This window comes from Anastrepha obliqua, chromosome 5, assembly GCF_027943255.1.
Source record: "Anastrepha obliqua isolate idAnaObli1 chromosome 5, idAnaObli1_1.0, whole genome shotgun sequence".
Taxonomy (NCBI): domain Eukaryota; kingdom Metazoa; phylum Arthropoda; class Insecta; order Diptera; family Tephritidae; genus Anastrepha; species Anastrepha obliqua.
Genome location: NC_072896.1, coordinates 107,516,620 through 107,536,475, shown reverse-complemented (window position 1 = coordinate 107,536,475; position 19,856 = coordinate 107,516,620). Strand labels below are relative to the sequence as shown.

Below are 19,856 nucleotides of genomic sequence, written 5' to 3'. Positions count from 1 at the left end.
CGCAGTGAAAAGAGACCACCGTAGAATCATGAATCAGCGCTTTTATTTTAATATTTATTTATCATAGTAATGTAGTTGATAGTTAGTAATTTGAAAAATGACGCTTAAAATTGTAATACAAATTCTTATTGTACACATCGTAGAGTGGATGTTTTCGCACAACATACTCGTTGTGCAGCCATTCGCCTGCTATGGCCAATATGCCCAGAAAGTAACCAATGCCAAGCGCTACAAATGAGCTCCATATCTTTGGTAAATCCATCACTGCCTCCTGTGGTGTGCGCTCCTCGGCGGGAAGCTCAGCAATGGCATCTTTCAGCCATTTCGCGATGAGGCCTGTGATTTAAATATGCTTTAGCAGTTGTTAAAATAGATGGAAATGGAAACTTAAAATTAAGGGGTTATATACAGTTAGAATTTTCAAAAAATCGATTTTATTTTTATATTTTTTTCTTAAACCTCCGTTAAACACCCGGTTCTGCCTAGACCTTTTTTGACTTTGTACGAGAATTTAACATACAGTAGAAGTCCGATAAGTGCAATACCGATAACTGCAATTTCGCGGAAAGTACAATTCGATTTTGAGTCCATAGGAAACTCGAAAAGAGCAATAAAAAATTGCAATTTTCGGGCGCAAAAGAATTCTTGTTCGAAGAAATTTTTTACTTAAGGGGGTCTTCTGGTCTCCAGCGAAAAAAAAATCGATTTTTTTTTTTGCATAATTTTGTTGTATGTGTATGCGAGAATACGCCACAGAAAGGATTTTTTGAAAATCGCATTTTTTCACATTTTTCTGGGCACCGAAGTGTACCCTCCTCCGGCCGTTTTATCATAAACTTTATCTTTAAACGCGTTTCCCCGAAAATCGTGTTTTTTAAGCATTTTGGTCACACTTTTCATAGTAGTTATACTCCGATTTCAATGGTTTTGGTCTTAAAAGGTTCGGAGAACTAACCGCTAAGTTTCCCCGTGTACGATTTTTGAAATTTTTTTTCATTCCATTTTTATAACCTTTTAAAGTTCAAAAAATGAGCAAAAAAAAATTTTTTTTGCAAATTGTTGCATAACTTTTGAAAAAAATTAAAAAAAAAAAATCTGTCACGGGAAAACTTAACCAGGGCAACTCTGAAGACAACGCATATCTAATTTTTGCTTTCTGATTACCCAGGTGGAAAAACCGTGACCAAAATGGAGACCTGTTTCGTTTGGAGGTGGACGTCTTCAACGCCATTTCAAGGTCGCGGGTGTTAATTTTTTTCAAAGTCAAAACCATTTTTTAAAAGCCAAGACATGTACCTTTAAAATAAAAAAAAAAAAAATTTTACATATTCACAGGATTTGCCACAATCAATCCCCAAAAAACCCTTCATTTCAGGGCCTCGAGACCAGAAGACCCCCTTAATACTGCAATGTATTTGCGTTCATCACGCGCGAAGACACAGCTTTATAGCTATGCACAGTTATGGTTCTCGGAATTATTGCGACCAAAAACACTGTTCTCACGCTTTGTGATTTTTGATTTTTACAAATAACTGTAAAATTGTAGCGCTGATATCATAAAATATGGCATCGAATCGTTTGTGACATTCAACACGCGTTAGTTTCAAGCTGGTTCTTGAGAGTAAAACAATCGTTCGGAGTTTGAATCATTTTTTTTTTGCTTTCATCAAATAAAATCATGGGAAAAGTGAAAAAGAATCTACATTTTCTTACATTGAAAGAAAGAGATGAGATTCTCCAAAAAATTGAAAAAGGCGTTAAACAACGAGATCTCGCATTCGAATGCAAAGTTGATTGCGCAACGATTTGCCGAATAAAAAAACAATCCCGTTCATTAAAAGAAAATGCATACAATTCATTTTCACTTGGAAATAAACGGAAAACTTTGCGGTTTGGCAATCATCCAGAGCTCGAGAAGCGTTTGTACCAGTTTTTCATGAATCAGCGGCGACGAAATGCTCTTGTTTCTAGCTTGATATTGAAAAGCAAAGCATTAAAAATATTTGATGAAATAAAAAAGGATGGAGAACAATTCAATGCAAGTGATGGATGGTTTTCGCGATTCAAGAAACACTTCGGACTTCGCTATTTGACTGTGACTGGTGAATCATTATCTTGTGATCCAGAAGCCATTGAGCCATTTAAGGAAAAATTGACGGCGAAAATCGCTGAAAAAGGGTATGTAACATCACAAATATATAATGCTGATGAAACGGGACTCTTTTGGAAACTTTTGCCAAATAAAACCTACGTTTCGAAAGATGAAAAGAGTGCTCCAGGCAACAAAGTTTCAAAAGATCGAATCAGTGTTCTTTTGTGTGCAAATGGTGATGGCAGCCACAAAATAAAACCATTAACCATCGGCAAATCTATGAATGCGCGTTGTTTTAAAAATTTTCGTCTACCGGTGAATTATGCTAGCAACAAGACTGCTTGGATGACGCGGGATATTTTCAAAAAGTGGTTCTTTGATAATTTTGTTGAAGAAGTGAAAAAATTCGTCAAAGAAAATGATGTTCCACCCAAAGCATCACTCTTGCTGGATCAAGCCCCATCTCATCCGCCCGAAGAAGAATTAGTTTGTGGTGAGATCGAAGTGATGTATTTTCCGGCCAATTGCACAGCGATTTTACAGCCAATGGATCAAGGTGTTATTAACTTGACAAAAATTCAATACAAAACATTGCTAATGGAAACCATAATTAGTGAAAAAGATTCTTCATTACATGAACTATTGAAGAAAATTGATTTGAAAATCGTCGTGATCATGTTGCGCCAAGCATGGGGGAAATTCCTCCCTGAAACGATCGCTAAATGCTGGAAAAGCGTATTGAGTACAAGCCCAACAATTGACGCGATTATTGAATCTAATCCAGACGATATGCCATTGGATATCGAAATTGACGACCCCCTTCATGTTGGAGGATTACAACGGTTAAATGAGATGGTCGAAAACTATGTGGGTGAAGCAGACACAGATGAAATCCGCAATTGGGTTTTGGAATTAGGAATACATGAAGGTGATAGTGAAGCCAATGAACCCGAAGATACTACTCAAGAAGAAACAAGCGAAAAAGTTCAGCATGAATCGATTTTTGGCTGTGTCAATACAATTTTGAAATGGGGTGAACAGAACGATGTACTGTCATTCAATCAGATCGCTTGTTTGCATGATATCCGATCAAAAGCACTTGAAAAGTGTTACGAGAAAACGCAATCGAAAATAACGAAGTTTTTCCAAAAAAAATAATTGAATTTTGGAGCACACACTCATATGTCCTTCCGCATTGATCTCTTTGTATTAATTTCAATAAATATGTGTTAATTTTTCTTGAATATCGACCTTCTGAGCTCATTAATTGCATTGAATAGAGTTAAAATATTTCTCCCTAGGTATTCCTCGATCCACAGGAGAAATTCGCAAAAGTGCAATTTTTCGCTAAGTGCAATCATTGCTGAAATTTTCCAATTGTATTGTACTTATCGGGCTTCTACTGTATTTCTTTTATAGCTTACGACTTGTGCTTCTAGGTAGCTTCCTAAAATTTAATTTTCTATCGATGTATGAATATAACTATTTTAACAGGATACTGGAACAGGCCGAAAAAAAGGATTTAAAAAGTTGCCCCTTTGGTTGTACACCCCTTTGACTATTTTACCTGCTTTTTTTTCTATTTTATGGTAAATCTACCTATATCTATGGGGTGTAGCACACAATAATATGCAGAAAGCGGTAGTTGTGTGGCATTCGGATTCATTGCCCATTTTTCGTTCAGCTATGTCTTATCATCGATTCAGAATTTTGACACGATATATTCGTTTTGATAACAGTCGAACCCGTGAATTTCGCCAAAGAACCGGTAAAGCTGCGCCCATTCGCGATATATGGAATATCTTGAATGAAAACCTCAAAGATAATTATGACCCGCATGAAAATAGTACTATCGATGAGCAACTATTTCCATATCGAGACCGAACAAAATTCACGCAATATATTCCATCAAAACCGGCGAAATACGGCATAAAAATCTGGTGGGCATATGACTCCAAAACAAAATATCCGTTGCAAGGAAAGTTGTATTGTGGCTGAACAGCAGGGGAAGAGCGTGAAGTTGATCAAGGGGAAAATGTGATGCTACAATTATCCAACCGATATGTAAACAGCGGCCGTACAATAATATCCGATAATTTTTTCGTCACATTGAATGGAGCTAAGCGTCTCGCTGCTATAGCACTCGCATTGGTTGGCACCATACGATCCAACAAGCGTTGTCTTCCACCAGATATGAAAAAGAAAAATTCTCGACCAGTGCTTTCGTTATTATTTGGTTTTCATGGAAACCTTGTTTCAATCAGCAAGTATTTGACAAAAAAGGATAAAGCGGTCAATTTACTTTCCGCTGTTCCTTATCCTAAAGAGTGTGAAGGCGAGGCAAAAAAACCATCGGCTATTTTATATTATAATGCACATAAAGCTGGCGTGAATTGTATGGATCAAATGGTCACACATTTCACATTAAAATGGCCAACAAGTCGATGGACCTTTGCTTTCTTTTGCAACATGTTGGATGGCATGGCATTGGCAGCGTTTTGTATTTGCAAGGAAGTCGATGGGCTTAGAAAAAGTGATGCTAGGCGCAATTTTTTGACGACTTTATCGAATACATTGGTCGTTGCAAACATCGAAAATCGTATGAATAATCAAAGCATTATTTCTCAATTTACTACTCATTTGGCTATGGAATCATTTTTCAACAAAAAAATAAATATCCCGGTGAATATCGTAGTTAATCAACCAACCGGTGCCGATACACTCGCAGTAAAAACAGATTGTCGTCTTTGTTTACAAGGGGGCGACAAAGTTCGTCGAAAAACTCGTTGAATGCAAGAATCCAGTATGTCAACAGCACTCAAAAGTCTCATATACATGTTTTGCTTGCCTTGGCCCGAACTCATAATAAATTTCATATTTCATCATAAATTTAATTGCTGTCTCATTTTGTTTCTTCAACCTTCTTCGAAATGAGTCAAAATAAAGAACAAAAAAAAAAAAACAAAATAAAACGAACAAAAAATGGTTTTCTTTACAAACCGAAATATTTTCAGCGAATATTTTTTCTTCTGTAGATAGCTCAATGCATGTCAAAACCAATGAGAAGGGTGAGAAATTTTAAATGTTTATAAATGATCGCGCATTTGCCATATATTCCCATACAAAATCATGTAAATACATAGGGTTCTAGCTAGACCCGAGGTGTCTAACCGAAGGTTTAAAAGTGGTGTACAACGGAGGGTTAATGTACATATTTTTAAGAATACACACAGAAAATTTAATATCGTTCCGCTGAATATTTTCGAAGTTGCACGCAAATTTGAAAAGACGTTTCAGGTGTTTTTTATCCTATGTAAAGTGATTTTCAAACTTTAAACGCGTTTTTCTTAAAATAGTGTTTTCAAAGTCGGTGATCAACATTTAATACTCGAAAACGGCTAAACCGATTAGTCTCAAATTTTAGCACGAACGTCTTAAATATATATTTTTAGTTTAATTACTATTTACTAGAAGATTTTTTTCACCGATGAACATATATTTTTTGACGTGATAACGTCTTATAATTCGATTTAACAGGCTGCACGCACGAAAAAATGTGTCGTTACCTTACTCATTAGTGTTACCTTGCTCATTGCCGTTACCTTGCTCATTAGTGTTACCTTGCTCATTGCCGTTACCTTGCTCATTTGGCGTTACCTTGCTCATTGCCGTTACCTTGAATGAACTGCAAGCGAAAGCGCGGAGCGAACGACAAAGCAAACAAAGCAAACGAACGGCAACGTTCGACATGTTGCTCTCTCCTACTTAAGTGAGCGTATATGTGTATGTATATGCTCATATGTACATATATAAATTCACGTATTTGTATTTGCATATGCCTTCTTATTGATTATTATTAATTTGATTTACTTGAAGAATTTAAAATAAAACCAAGTTTGTTAATAATACCTGTTGTTTTAATATTATTATTATTTTTTGACGTGATAACGTCTTATAATTCTATGTAGCCGGCTGCACGCACCAAAAAATGCGTCGTTATCTTGCTCATGCGTCGTTACCTTGCTTGAACAGCATGTTATGTTATGTTATGTTATGTTATGTTATGTTATGTTATGTTTTGTTATGTTATGTTATGTTATGTTATGTTATGTTATGTTATGTTATGTTATGTTATGTTATGTTATGTTATGTTATGTTATGTTATGTTATGTTATGTTATGTTATGTTATGTTATGTTATGTTATGTTATGTTATGTTATGTTATGTTATGTTATGTTATGTTATGTTATGTTATGTTATGTTATGTTATGTTATGTTATGTTATGTTATGTTATGTTATGTTATGTTATGTTATGTTATGTTATGTTATGTTATGTTATGTTATGTTATGTTATGTTATGTTATGTTATGTTATGTTATGTTATGTTATGTTATGTTATGTTATGTTAAAGTATATTATGTTATGTTAATGTTACCTCATTCTCTATATCCATACAAAATATGTATCAAACAAATAAAATTAAAATTTTCTTTTGAAAAATGCAACCATTCAATCAGTATTTTCTTATGACGTTATCACGTTAAACTATCGTCAGTAAACCGACCTTACAGACAACCTCTTTTTTTTTATAAACAATTTAAGGTCGAAATTTTTGTCAAAAATCCATTTTTTGTTATTTTGAAAAACCGCTATTTTGTCAAAAAAAAAAATTATTTTGCTTATTTCTTCGATTAATTACTAGATTTATTATTACTTTAAAGAAAACTGTTTGGTTTTTTTTTATTTTCAGAGGATTCAGTTCAGAGATATAGTGATCACCGCAAAACGTATTTTTTGAGAAGAGCTCCCGGAGATCAGCTGTAGCTCCTTTCCAAACAAATATTTTTACTAATACTAAGTCTTCAAGTACAGTTAAAAGATGTGTACACATTTTAAATCCATAAATTTAAAAGTTTTCTCGGAAAAAATTCTGGAAAATTCGCATTTGCCGGCCTTCTAACTGCATATAACCCCTCAATACACACTAAAACTACTTTTTCGCGCTACAACTAGAACTGTTGCAAAATTAGAACTGGTGCATGCAACAATGGCGGTGTTAGAGGTAGTTGTTGTTGTAACAGTTCGCTGGCCCGGTGCGTGTGCGTTGTAGTCGTCGATCGCCATCGTTTAACTCGTCTAACTGATTCCTACGGTAGCACCCTAGCAGAAATTTCTTGCTCAGCACTTTGTCTTGCGCCTTCACCGTCAGCATGGAAGTCTCGTTGTGAAGCTGTTATAGAGGAGACATCAGTAGTAGTACCGTGGCTGTCGTGATAGCAGTATTTTGACAAGTTTGAAGCTCGAACCACTGCGAATCAGTAGTGCTAGACGATCAGACGGACGCTGCGTAATTTAGTACCGGAGCGAATCTCCGTGCATGAAATAGCAAAATTATGGAAAAAGTTTTTTCTAATAGCGGTCGCTCCTTAGCAGGCAATGGCAAACCGCCGACTGTATTTCTGCCATGAAAAAGCTGCTCATAAAAAATCAGTATTTGAGCGGACAAGTCCAAGCACTCAGCCAGCAAGACTACTGTACTACACTCGGATAGATTAAAGTGGAAAGAATAGAGAGACAGGAAAGATATGGTAAGTATGGTAAGATGGAATAATTGGTTTGAGGTCACTCTTCCTCAAATCTTTTGCGTTCATTCATGAATCTTACGAGATCCGGAAGAGGTAGAGTTTGAACTTTATCTATTCTCAGTACAGCGCATGCCAACAGCCTAAGTCTGTTTCTAGAAAACGTCGGCCACCTACAGAGAAAATGCTCTGCAGTGTCTTCATTCTCACGACAGGATAGGTATATTGGGTCGCCAATGATTCCCGTGGGAGCCATACGCTGACTACAGGCATTGTGCCCTTTGGTTACACCCACCAGTACTTTTAGGTCCTTTCTGCTGAGTCTTAGGAGAAAGGTCGCTAATTTTGTGTTTGGTTCTTCCGCAAAGCACTCGGCACTCTGCAGGAGCTCAGAGGTTCAAACCATTGTTGAATCGATGCAGAAATGTCACCATGAAAGGGTTCAGGGCCTAGTGGTGTGCTTGCAGAGCCTTCATTGGCCAGTTTATCAGCCAACTCGTTCCCTGTAGTACCATAATGTCCACGCACCCGAGGTGCAGCTTGACTGTACTACAAATTCAAATACTATTGCGTCTCGACTTTTTCTCAGTTAGCAAGCGTGCTACGTTCAAGAGGGCATAGACTTCCGTTAAGAATACCGTAGCTATCTGTCCTGTAGCGTAGGAGTACTTAGTGTCTTCGTCTACGTACCATCCCAATCTTCTACAATCATTGGTTTTGGATCCTACACCGGCGGATGTGTGCTGAAATCTCGTTAAAAGGTTATCTGGACTTAGCTATTGATCTCTATCTGGGATCAAAACATTACACTTCCTATCGAGGCTAACGTAAGGCATCCGGTTGTCTGCTGGCATTGAGAACAGTGTGCACCGCTCCAACAACTGGTGTCATATCTGAAAGCGGCCAGTGTTTTCTTCGTTTCCCCAGACTCCATTTAACTTGAGCCTGTACGCCGCCTTTATCGCTTCCTTTCGAATTTGAAGTGACATCTATATTTATAAAATTCAAATTATGTATGTATCTATAGATCGACTTGCGTCCTAAACGCATAAACCGATCGTAACCAAATTTGAAACACGAACTGGATACCTTACCGGGATGGTCATAGGCTAAAAAATATTTTGATATATATAGGGGGCGTAGCACCTTCCATACAAATAGAGTTTTTAACAGTCCGTATTTCTAAAAGTATTTACGTTAGACCACTGAAATTTGGTAAGGGGTTATATGACATTAATCCTTACCACATCCACAAAAACTGCGTATAACTAAAAAGGGGGAGTGGCACCTCCCATACAAATGGAATTTTTACCAGTCCGTATTTCTGGAAGTATTTACGTTAGACTACTGAAATTTGGTAAGGGGTTATATGACATTAATCCTTACCACATCCAGAAAAACTGCGTATAACGAAAAAGGGGGCATGGCACCTCCCATACAACTGGAATTTTTTATAGTCCATATCTCTAGAAGTATTTAGGCTAGACCAATGAAATTTGGGAAGGGGTTATATGAGGTTAATTCCTAACACCTCCAAGAAAACTGAGAAAAACGAAAAAGAAAAGGGAGCTTGGCACCTCCCATATAAATGCAATTTTTCATTGTCCATATCTCCGGAAGTATTTGGGCTAGACAACTGAAATTTGGTAAGAGATTAAGGTTAATACCTGCAGGTGTAGATGAAAACACCACCTATACAAATGCGATTTTTCATACTGCATATTACTGGACGCATTTATGGTAGAATACCAAAAATTGGTAAAAAGTTTAATGAAGTTAGTGTTTAGTACTCCTAGAAAAAATATGAGCTTAGAGAAAAATGGGGGTTAGACCATTTGATATAGAAACGAATTTATATTATCAACGATAGAGGTTACGGATCAAAAAGTCGCGTACGAAACTATTCAAGGAATGATTATTGAAAATAAGGGAGGATTGATTTTTTTGTATGCGCCTGGAGGAACCGGCAAAACATTTCTGCTTAATTTGATATTGGCTGATGTAAGAGAAAAGAAAGAAATCGCTGTGGCAGTTGCTTCTTCAGGAATAGCGGCTACCCTTTTGTGTGGCGGACGAACAGCTCACTCAGCTTTTAAGTTACCACTGTCTATGCAAATATCTGACACACCGATGTGCAATATAAGCAAAAACTCAGGTCAAGGTAGGGTTCTAAAGACATGTAAGCTAATCGTGTGGGATGAGTGCACAATGGCCCATAAAAAGTCGCTGGAAGCTTTAGACCGATCTCTGAGAGACTTGAGAGGTAATGATCAACCCATGGGTGGTGCCTTACTCTTAATGGCAGGGGATTTTCGACAAATTCTTCCAGTTATTCCTGCTTAAAATCGTCATACCTATGGGACTACGTTCAAAAATTGACTCTTTCTACAAATATGAGAGCACATTTGGGAGGAGATGCTTCAGCAGAAGTTTTTTCTGAACAACTACTTACAATAGGCAATGGAAAAATACCAGTTTCTTTACCACCAAATTTAATTTATTTTCCTCCAGGTTTTTGTTAACTTATGTTATCAGTCGATGCTTTGATAGAAAGGGTATTTACAAATATTTCAGCCAATCACACAAACTATAGATGGCTTCGAGAAAGGGCAATTTTGGCACCTAAGAATGACGATGTAAATGTCATTAATTCCAAAATTCAAGAAATACTACCAGGAACTGTCACAACTATTCATTCCATTGACACAGTCGTCGAAGAATCCCAGGCTGTTCATTATCCCGTTGAGTTTCTTAACTCCTTGGACCCATCAGGAATTCCTCCTCATCGACTGATGCTTAAAAAGGGGGCATGATAATTATGCTGCGTAATTTGGATCCTCCACGTTTATGCAATGGCACAAGGCTATTCATCACGAAACTTTTACCGAATGTTATAGAAGCTATGGTTTTATCAGGAAATTTTGAAAACCACAAAGTTTTCATACCAAGAATTCCAATGATATTGACGGATAACCTTTCAATTTTAAACGCCTCCAATTTCCTATTAGACTGGCTTTCGCAATGTCCATAAATAAAGCTCAGGGACAATCATTAGCTGTAGTAGGAGTCAATCTAACAAACTCATGTTTTACCCATGGCCAATTATATCTAGCCTGCTCCAGAGTTGGCGCACCGAAAAACCTTTTTATTTATACTCAAAATAATATAACAAAAAATGTCGTACATCCGATCGTTTTAAATAATTCCTAAACTGACTTACAAAAGTTAAAGTTGTTTTATTTACATTGCATACTTTTTGATAGAAATGTGGGGTGAAACCCACGGGTATAAGCTAGTACTTAATAAGACTCTTTCTAATGCTCTGACTTACCTCCTTCACTTAGACGTCTCAAATATTTGTTCACATTCGGTTGTAGTGGTGAGTTCTTTTCCAACCCTAAGGCCACTGGCATCTGTATCACACATTGACGCATTATATGCAGCACTACTTCGGTGAATTGCTGCTCCTCGCGACGTTGAGCACCCTTCATGCGTAAATATCTGAGGAAATACTCATTATCGAAGTAGGCGTATTCACCTTTGGTAATGTGGTCAGTCTGGAAGTTTAGTAGAAAATGAATGGATTAGCAGATTTAAGCTATTTATTTCTAGAATGATATTAAAGTATTTTTGTTGTTGTTGTAGCAACTTACAATTTCCCCATATCAAATGACCACAGGAAACCCGTATTCAATTTTACTATGATATACAAGGTTATCCTCTCTTCTAGGGAAGAGTGGAACTCTAGCTCAACATGGCTACATATACCTCGCAAAAGTGGTATGCAGATGGATCCGAAACGCTTCAGGCAATAGGGGCAGGTATAGTGGGGCTTAGGGCACACAAGTCTTTAACACTGAGACCGGACACCACAATTTTCCATGCGGTGCTTTTCGCCATAATGGAAACAGTGGAAATCGTATCCAAAAGAGGGTTCGAAAAAGTAAAGATTAAAATACTTTCGGACAGTCAATCAGTCCTCAAAGCCTTAAATAGCTTTTCGTTCAATTCAAAAGTCCTTATAGAGTATAACAATGCACTCAACAAACTGGCGACTCTTATTCAGGTTTCCCTGATTTGGGTACATGGTCCTGGTACATGAGGGACTGAGGACATGAGGAAATGAGAAGGCAGACTTGTATGCCAATAAAAGGGGCAGAAAGACCATTTATTTATTGGATCAACCCCATTTTTTGGCTTTAATAAAAACAACCCAAAATGGGAAACCAAAAAATGGACTCAAAAAAAAAAAAAAATAAAAACCACAAACAGTGAATACTGGAACGGCACAAACGGCCTTAATTCCTCCAAAAAGCTCCTGAACTTTAATACCAACCGAGCAAAATCTGCTCTAACCCTAAACAAAATGGGACTCAGATTACTCTGTGGACTCAGATTACTCTTACAGGTCACTTTGGATGCAATAAACATTTCAATACAAAAGCGCCGTCTAGCACTAATTTATGCACGTTCTGCTGTGATGAAGAGGGTCCATGGACCACTCAATCAAAAAACTGTGACGCATTAGACCACAGGAGACACAGACTCCTTGGCTCGTGCCTACTAGAGAATGAAGACTTTCAAAACCTCCGTCCTAAGGAGCTGGTTCGATTCCTCGTAATACTAAATATTTAAAATTAAGCACTTAAGGGCGCATAATAGATCAATCTGGTCGCAGTGCATAAAGTCCTTAGCCTAACCCGTACAACCATTACCATTACCCCCATTACAAGTAAGGGGAATGCTGCTGGAGTAAGAGTCCGGATGTAAATGGTCATAGAACAAACTGCCGTGGGAACTCATTTTTTTAATAAATAACATTTACTGCATTTAATTTTTACTCACCACAGTTTCGATGTTATCCACTATCTCCATCTTTCGGCCAATCTCTTGCGCGACTTCATCGAACGCCTCCACAAATAATTTCTTATTCTCATCCACCCATGCAGAGCTGGTTACATAGCTCTTGGACAACTCTTCCAGCGTGTCAATAGTAATACTGAATTAAAAAAAATCGACACATATCTGTACTTTGTAATCACTAAGTCTGAATATAATTTTACCGCGCGGCTGGATTGGCCAAAATCGCCGTCAAGCTGGCTCTATAGATGACCGTCAGTAAAATGCAATAGAGCCAATACCAACCGGTGAGCACACGCAAACTCCAAGTGCGTGGTAGGCGTGGCAATGAAACATACATTAACATGCTGTAGGTGAAGAGCAGACAATTGGAATATTCATCGAAGAGGTCGATATTACGTTGGGGCAGCGACTTTAAACGGCTCAGATAGCGACGAAAATTTACATCCCGAAAAAGTTTCGTATCGAAGCTGCGACGCGTTTGAAAGAGTCCTTTGCTGTGCCATTCTCTCCAATTTTGTATACGGCGTGCGTGACGAATGCGTCGCTCTAGCAATATAGCGTGGAGACTGGACATCACATAGAAAACTGTGCCCACTATAAAGAGCGAAAGCAGAACGCCCGCCCACATGCTGCCACTAAAAATGGAGGCGAAAATGAAAAAGTGTATTTTTATAACAAATGATTTATGCAAAAATGCTGGTGTGCTAACCTGAACGGCTGTATTAGTGTACGCCAGCTATCATCCTGCGAGGACTCTGGTGTTAGAAATGTCAAACACTCGAAACTATGGGGCCAAGATAGATCCATAACGGAGGCATAAAGTTTAAACATATGCAGATTGCCGATGGCGATTCGCGCACTACGATTTGCCTGAAAATAATAAATAAAATTCTTGTGCATCCCAAAACATGCCCTAATAGAAGTATGGACTTTGCCGTAACTCGTGTTGAATTGTTTTTCTAGAAATGGCGGCGTTCTCGTTTAAGAAAACCTGTCCCAGAACGTTTTCTCGCCATAAATTAAAGCTAAAAGTTATACCTGAATTCATTTAAGTTTTTATGTTCTCCAATTAGACTTTTCTCAAACTTCTTTGGAGTTGGAACTTTAGGTTGCATTTCATTTTGGCAGTCGCTCTTTTTGTATGTACTTACATATATGTAGGAGTAAGAGGGTGACACTCACAGTCTTGATGGCTTGAGACCAAACTCCTTGTTGCGTGTTTTTGCCACAGTTGACTGCTGCTAGAAAACCTTTTCCAACTTTTGACGTGATAACGTCTTATAATTCGATTTAACAGGCTGCACGCACGAAAAAATGTGTCGTTACCTTGCTTATTTGCCGTTACCTCACGTATTTGTATTTGCATATGCCTTCTTATTGATTATTATTAATTTGATTTACTTGAAGAATTTAAAATAAAACCAAGTTTGTTAATAATACCTATTGTTTTAATGTTATTATTATTTTTTGACGTGATAACGTCTTATAATTCTATGTAGCCAGCTGCACGCACGAAAAAATGCGTCGTTATCTTGCTCATGCGTCGTTACCTTGCTTGAACAGCATGTTATGTTATGATATGTTATGTTATGTTATGTTATGTTATGTTATGTTATGCTATGTTATGTTATGTTATGTTATGTTATGTTATGTTATGTTATGTTATGTTATGTTATGTTATGTTATGTTATGTTATGTTATGTTATGTTATGTTATGTTATGTTATGTTATGTTATGTTATGTTATGTTATGTTATGTTATGTTATGTTATGTTATGTTATGTTATGTTATGTTATGTTATGTTATGTTATGTTATGTTATGTTATGTTATGTTATGTTATGTTATGTTATGTTATGTTATGTTATGTTATGTTATGTTATGTTATGTTATGTTATGTTATGTTATGTTATGTTATGTTATGTTATGTTATGTTATGTTATGTTATGTTATGTTATGTTATGTTATGTTATGTTATGTTATGTTATGTTATGTTATGTTATGTTATGTTATGTTATGTTATGTTATGTTATGTTATGTTATGTTATGTTATGTTATGTTATGTTATGTTATGTTATGTTATGTTATGTTATGTTATGTTATGTTATGTTATGTTATGTTATGTTATGTTATGTTATGTTATGTTATGTTATGTTATGTTATGTTATGTTATCTTATGTTATGCTATGTTATGTTATGTTATGTTATGTTATGTTATGTTATGTTATGTTATGTTATGTTAAAGTATATTATGTTATGTTAATGTTAACTCATTCTCTATATCCATACAAAATATGTATCAAACAAGTAAAATTAAAATTTTCTTTTGAAAAATGCAACCATTCAATTAGTATTTTCTTATGACGTTATCACGTTAAACTATCGTCAGTAAACCGACTTTACAGACAACCTCTTTTTTATGTTTCTTGGTGAAAGCAAGGAGATTCTTGCCTTCAGATACTTAAATTAGTTGCTGATGTGGCACACCCAACCATACTAGGAAAAGGTGGTATTTTACGAGTAAAAGCTAAAAAATGTTCAGGTCTACAATTAGTAGTTGAAGTCCACATTTTTCTTTGTGTACCAAAATCAGCCTCATTTTAAGAGGTTGTTTTTTTGTTGGGTGGGTGAGGTAGGGTTCAAAGTGCCTTCGCACTTACAGCGACCGTCGTCTACTGCGTCGTGTGGTGTGACCACTAAAACGATCCCTCCTCTCCTTCTGGGGAGACACCCTTCCCGGAACTGCTTTCTATATTACTTCGGGAGGGCCCAGAACGGCATCCATAAAGGACCAATGCTATTCACCCACGTCTGGGTCCACTATATTTGTAGCCAGCTCTCATGCTATAGGCTAGTCTTCTTGTGTCTCCATCTGTGCGGCTTAACTTTGCTGCACTGTGTCGAGGCCGATCTTTTTTTTCGTAGTACGTCCTCGATGTATTTCTTTACCGCGTTACAGCTGCCCTCGCGTTCGAGCATTTTGCTGATTATGTTGCTCGGTGTGATGTCGCCAATCTGCTCCCTCAGAGCAATTCTTTCCGCGAGCCATCTATTATAACTAAAAAATGTGTGTTCAGCGTCATCGCTCAGCGCTTTGCAGTATATGCACTTGGAATCGGTTACCTTGCCCATGCGGTATAGATATCTCCGAAAGTATCCGTGGCCCGAGAGGAACTGAGTTAAGAAGTAGTCCACTTTCCCGAAGTTACTTTGGACCCATTTGCCAATTGATGGAATAAGTTTCGCCGTCCATCTGCCACTCGGTTCAGTGTCCCATCGGCTTTGCCACCGGAGCATGGTTTGGCATCTCCGTTCTGAGAAATTTTAAAAAGTTGAATAGTAGTGGGCTCTCGGCAATTGTAAGTAGTGGAAATGCTTAACTCGGAACTCTCCTGGATTTCTTTTTGTTTCACAGCGCCTATACATATTGAAGGCGGCCCATATTTCACTTATCGCAAAGGTTTCAACGGAAATGCTACGATTTATACAACTTTTTCCACCTCAGCTTGCCTGCCCTAGCTTGGTGATATAATACTATCAGCACATCCAGGCAGATGTTTTGCTTCTTTTCGCCCACGAGTGGTATTTTCGTTCCCATTTAATCTGCATATGTGCCGAGCATTCCGCAATCCGCCCCAATCCTATGAGAGACAAGCAACTCCACACGGACGGAACTTAACAGTAGTAAAGGTCCACAGACCAATGAATATCTTTTTATTAACACCCCAATCCATAGAGAGACTAATTTACTCAGCATGCTCAACACGTACTTCCACCCTTTTCCGCCTGCGGGCTAAGTAAATCTCGCCAGAGAGGATGTAGATGTGGAACACCCAAATTTAATAGTACAATAGCCTGTAAAATCGGTAGCCATAGCCAAACAGGTTGTTGCGGGACTACCATTTGGAGTACGTATGTTCGAATCTCAGTGAAGCACCAAAATGAAGAAAAAGTTTTTTCTAATAGGGTCGCCCCTCGGCAGGCAATGGTAAACCTCCGAGGGTGTTTCTGGCATGTAAAAGCTCCTCATAAAAAATATCTGCCGTTCCGAGTCGGCTTAAAACGGTAGGCCGCTTAATTTGAGAAAGAACGTGAAGACGCACACCACGAATAAGAGGAGGAGTATGTATGTATGGTCTGCAAAGGTTATGTATGTGCCTTTTGTTATCGATGTCGACAACTATGGTTTGAAAGCTGAGAATGGCAAACTGTGTGGACTTTTCTGTTCAGTAAGGTTTGGCAAGTTTAAGTTTGAAGTTCAATCGTTTAACGCCAGAACAACATTTCCTAATTATGGAAATTTACTTTGAAGGAAAAAAATCAGTTCTCAAAGTTTATAGAGCGAACTGTTGAAGAAGTCGCTGAAATGTCGATTCGTTCTCAACTTGTTGGCCTTTGTCCTTCGACTACGTGGAAAATTTTACGTAAGGATCTTGGCTTCCGTGCCAAAAAAACAAAAAACTTGTGTAAAACTTGAAGCCAAATGCCCATCATTTGCATCGCATTTTTGCTGATTGGGCTCATTTAGATTTATATTCAGATTTATTGGAAAAAGTAATCGAAAATTTAACGCCAGAACAACATTTCCTAATTATGGAAATTTACTTTGAAGGAAAAAAATCAGTTCTCAAAGTTTATAGAGCGAACTGTTGAAGAAGTCGCTGAAATGTCGATTCGTTCTCAACTTGTTGGCCTTTGTCCTTCGACTACGTGGAAAATTTTACGTAAGGATCTTGGCTTCCGTGCCAAAAAAACAAAAAACTTGTGTAAAACTTGAAGCCAAATGCCCATCATTTGCATCGCATTTTTGCTGATTGGGCTCATTTAGATTTATATTCAGATTTATTGGAAAAAGTAATCGAAAATTAGACTATTTTGTATTATCATTTTAAGTACTCACGCTCTTAAAAAAACACCCGATACCTTAAGAAAATTACTCGCGGATTGCAAGTTATGGGCGAAAAGAGAATAATTGTTTTAATTTATGTTCGAATGAGTCTTGGTTATCTGCAAAAAACTAAACTAATTAAATGAAAAGCCTCTTTGAGGTGCTAAGTGCTTTTTGAATAACGCCTTCAGATTTTTGAGGATGGAAATAACATAAACTAATTTAATAACTTTGCTTGTGATGGGGGTTTCATACTTATTAATACGCACCATAGCACCAAGTATGCCCGAGTAGCTGCCGTTCGGCAACTTCTTGCCCCAATGCTCGAAAGCAGCATCGTTGGTCTCATAGAATCTAGGCAAAAAGTTGAGTTTGACGCCAAGTGTCTTCAAAATTTCGACCTCCAGCCCTACAAAGCTGGCATTATCTGCGCTGTGTTTCACCATGGGCACATGTTCGAAGATCACGACGGGCAATGAAAAGCCTAAAATCATGGGGCAGGTACATATGAACATATAAATACTTGCACAATTCAATAATTATAGGCAATAATGCAGTTTGTGTTTTTGCCAAACGCACCTTTCAAATTGGAAGTTCTATCCTGATACAGTTGGTTAATTTTGATACGTTTACCTTTTTCCCACACCATTAAACGTTTCGTCACTACTAAACCATTCAGAATTTCTGGATACGCAATGGTGCTCAACAGGAACCTATACAATTTGCATACCAGCACTTACTCGTATAGCTGTGACATTATTTTAACTAACACAGAACTGTACCTTTGCTTCTCAACAGGTTTCACAAATACGGTCGATATCATATTACTCCAGATATACCACATCTCGGCTCCCAAAAGCCGCGTATCCTGAAGCACCACATACCGCTGTTGCAAGTTGAGTAAACGATGTTTTTCCACGAAACGTAAGAGGCGTTGCACTTGCAGGCCATTCAGCAGTGTCACGAACATAAATTCACAATTCTGTGCGCGTATTTGTTTTAACACTCGCACAGTTTGATAATTGGGCGCCAACAAATCCTCAGCCGGTGGCACTTTTACGAAGTAATAGGCGCGTGGTGAACGTTGATTGGCAAAGAATTGGTAATCGTAAAGATGTTGATAGGCGTTATCGGTGATGATAACAAAACAGCGTTCAATACGTGACGAAGCCAGGAGTTCGTTGAGCAAATGGTGTAGGTTCTTGTGGGGCGTGTCGTCCAAATAGGATTCAAGAATGCTGGAGGGGAAACTGTTTATTGCATAAATGTAACAATTTTTAAACTAAATGATGAAATACCTAAGCCCTTCTGCATTTGCACCACAAATTTTCACAAAAGAAAATACAGTTAGAAATAGCCAATGATCCATTTGCCGTTTTTTCCAAATTCACGTCCGATTTCAATAAAATGCGTGGGCTGACTAAATATTTTAATCCCTTTTTTCGAAGCACCGAGCATCTCACTTTTACTTTTATTTGTTGGTTACTGTTGCACATTCAAATTCCAATTACACCTTGTCAACCTTTGACCCAGAATACGAAATGGCGTTGGTGCAGTGACAAGTGACTTAAACCCATGACTGTATCAATGATGCGTGACCGCTTTTCCGAGTGAGAAAATACTGGTTAATAGGCCAAATTAAAAAGTTGTAAAAGCTAAGGAGAAAAAAGTCAGACAAATAAAGAAAAGAAAACGAAATGAGATAAGAAAAAAGGGGGAAAATTAACTAACTAAGTAAATGATATAAAATGAGACAAAAAAGAAAATAAAATAAAATGAAATTATTATTATTATCTATATATATATAAATGAAATGATGTTCGTTTGTACGCATTTTTTTGGGCCGATACGAGGACAATTTTATTCGTTCTTTTTTCATATTATAGGGATCCACTAGGGGAAGGTTTTTAGCAAACATTAATTTCTTTTAAATATTTTCTTCATATAAAAAAAAGAAAAAATTAAAATATTGTACAAAACAAAACTTGCTCGATTCTTAGATTAAAGTAAGTTTCGAATCGACATTCATTTTATGTGTACAACTTTTTTTGAATTTTTCGTTATTGTATACAGAAATTTCAAATGATTCGAATGAAAAATTTTTTTTTTATTTCTTCCATAAAATATTACACCTGTCGTTAGACAATAAGTAATTTGATTTACAAAAAGATGGAATGAGAGTGATATTGAAGGGCCAATGCCCCCAAGCTCATTTAGAAGAAATATATACACATTATTTAAAAACAAGTGGTTAACAAACAATGACATATACGATTAGTTGACAATTGATTACAAGGATTTTGCAAGATCTGTTGGTGTTTGACGGTTAAGCCGACTTTGGGTAGATTTTTCTTTATTTGGTAGTCTTCTCATCATAGGATTTGTATGCGTTAATAGCCTATTTATATGTCTTCTGCTAGCGTTTTGTATTG

General features: G+C 37.2%; 1 protein-coding gene across 1 annotated transcript; it reads right to left on the bottom strand.

Moving 5' to 3' along the window:
* Positions 1 to 82: 82 nt before the first annotated feature.
* LOC129248914 (ionotropic receptor 21a) lies at positions 83 to 18,793 on the bottom strand. The gene is made up of 10 exons (XM_054888525.1): positions 18,723 to 18,793; positions 18,207 to 18,674; positions 18,004 to 18,137; positions 17,694 to 17,908; positions 13,248 to 13,408; positions 13,022 to 13,173; positions 12,739 to 12,925; positions 12,521 to 12,674; positions 11,007 to 11,232; positions 83 to 336 (listed from the first exon to the last, which is right to left on the bottom strand). Exons 1-10 carry the CDS (start codon positions 18,791 to 18,793, stop codon positions 83 to 85), a joined length of 2,022 nt encoding a protein of 673 aa, XP_054744500.1.
* Between the last annotated feature and the right edge of the window lie 1,063 nt (positions 18,794 to 19,856).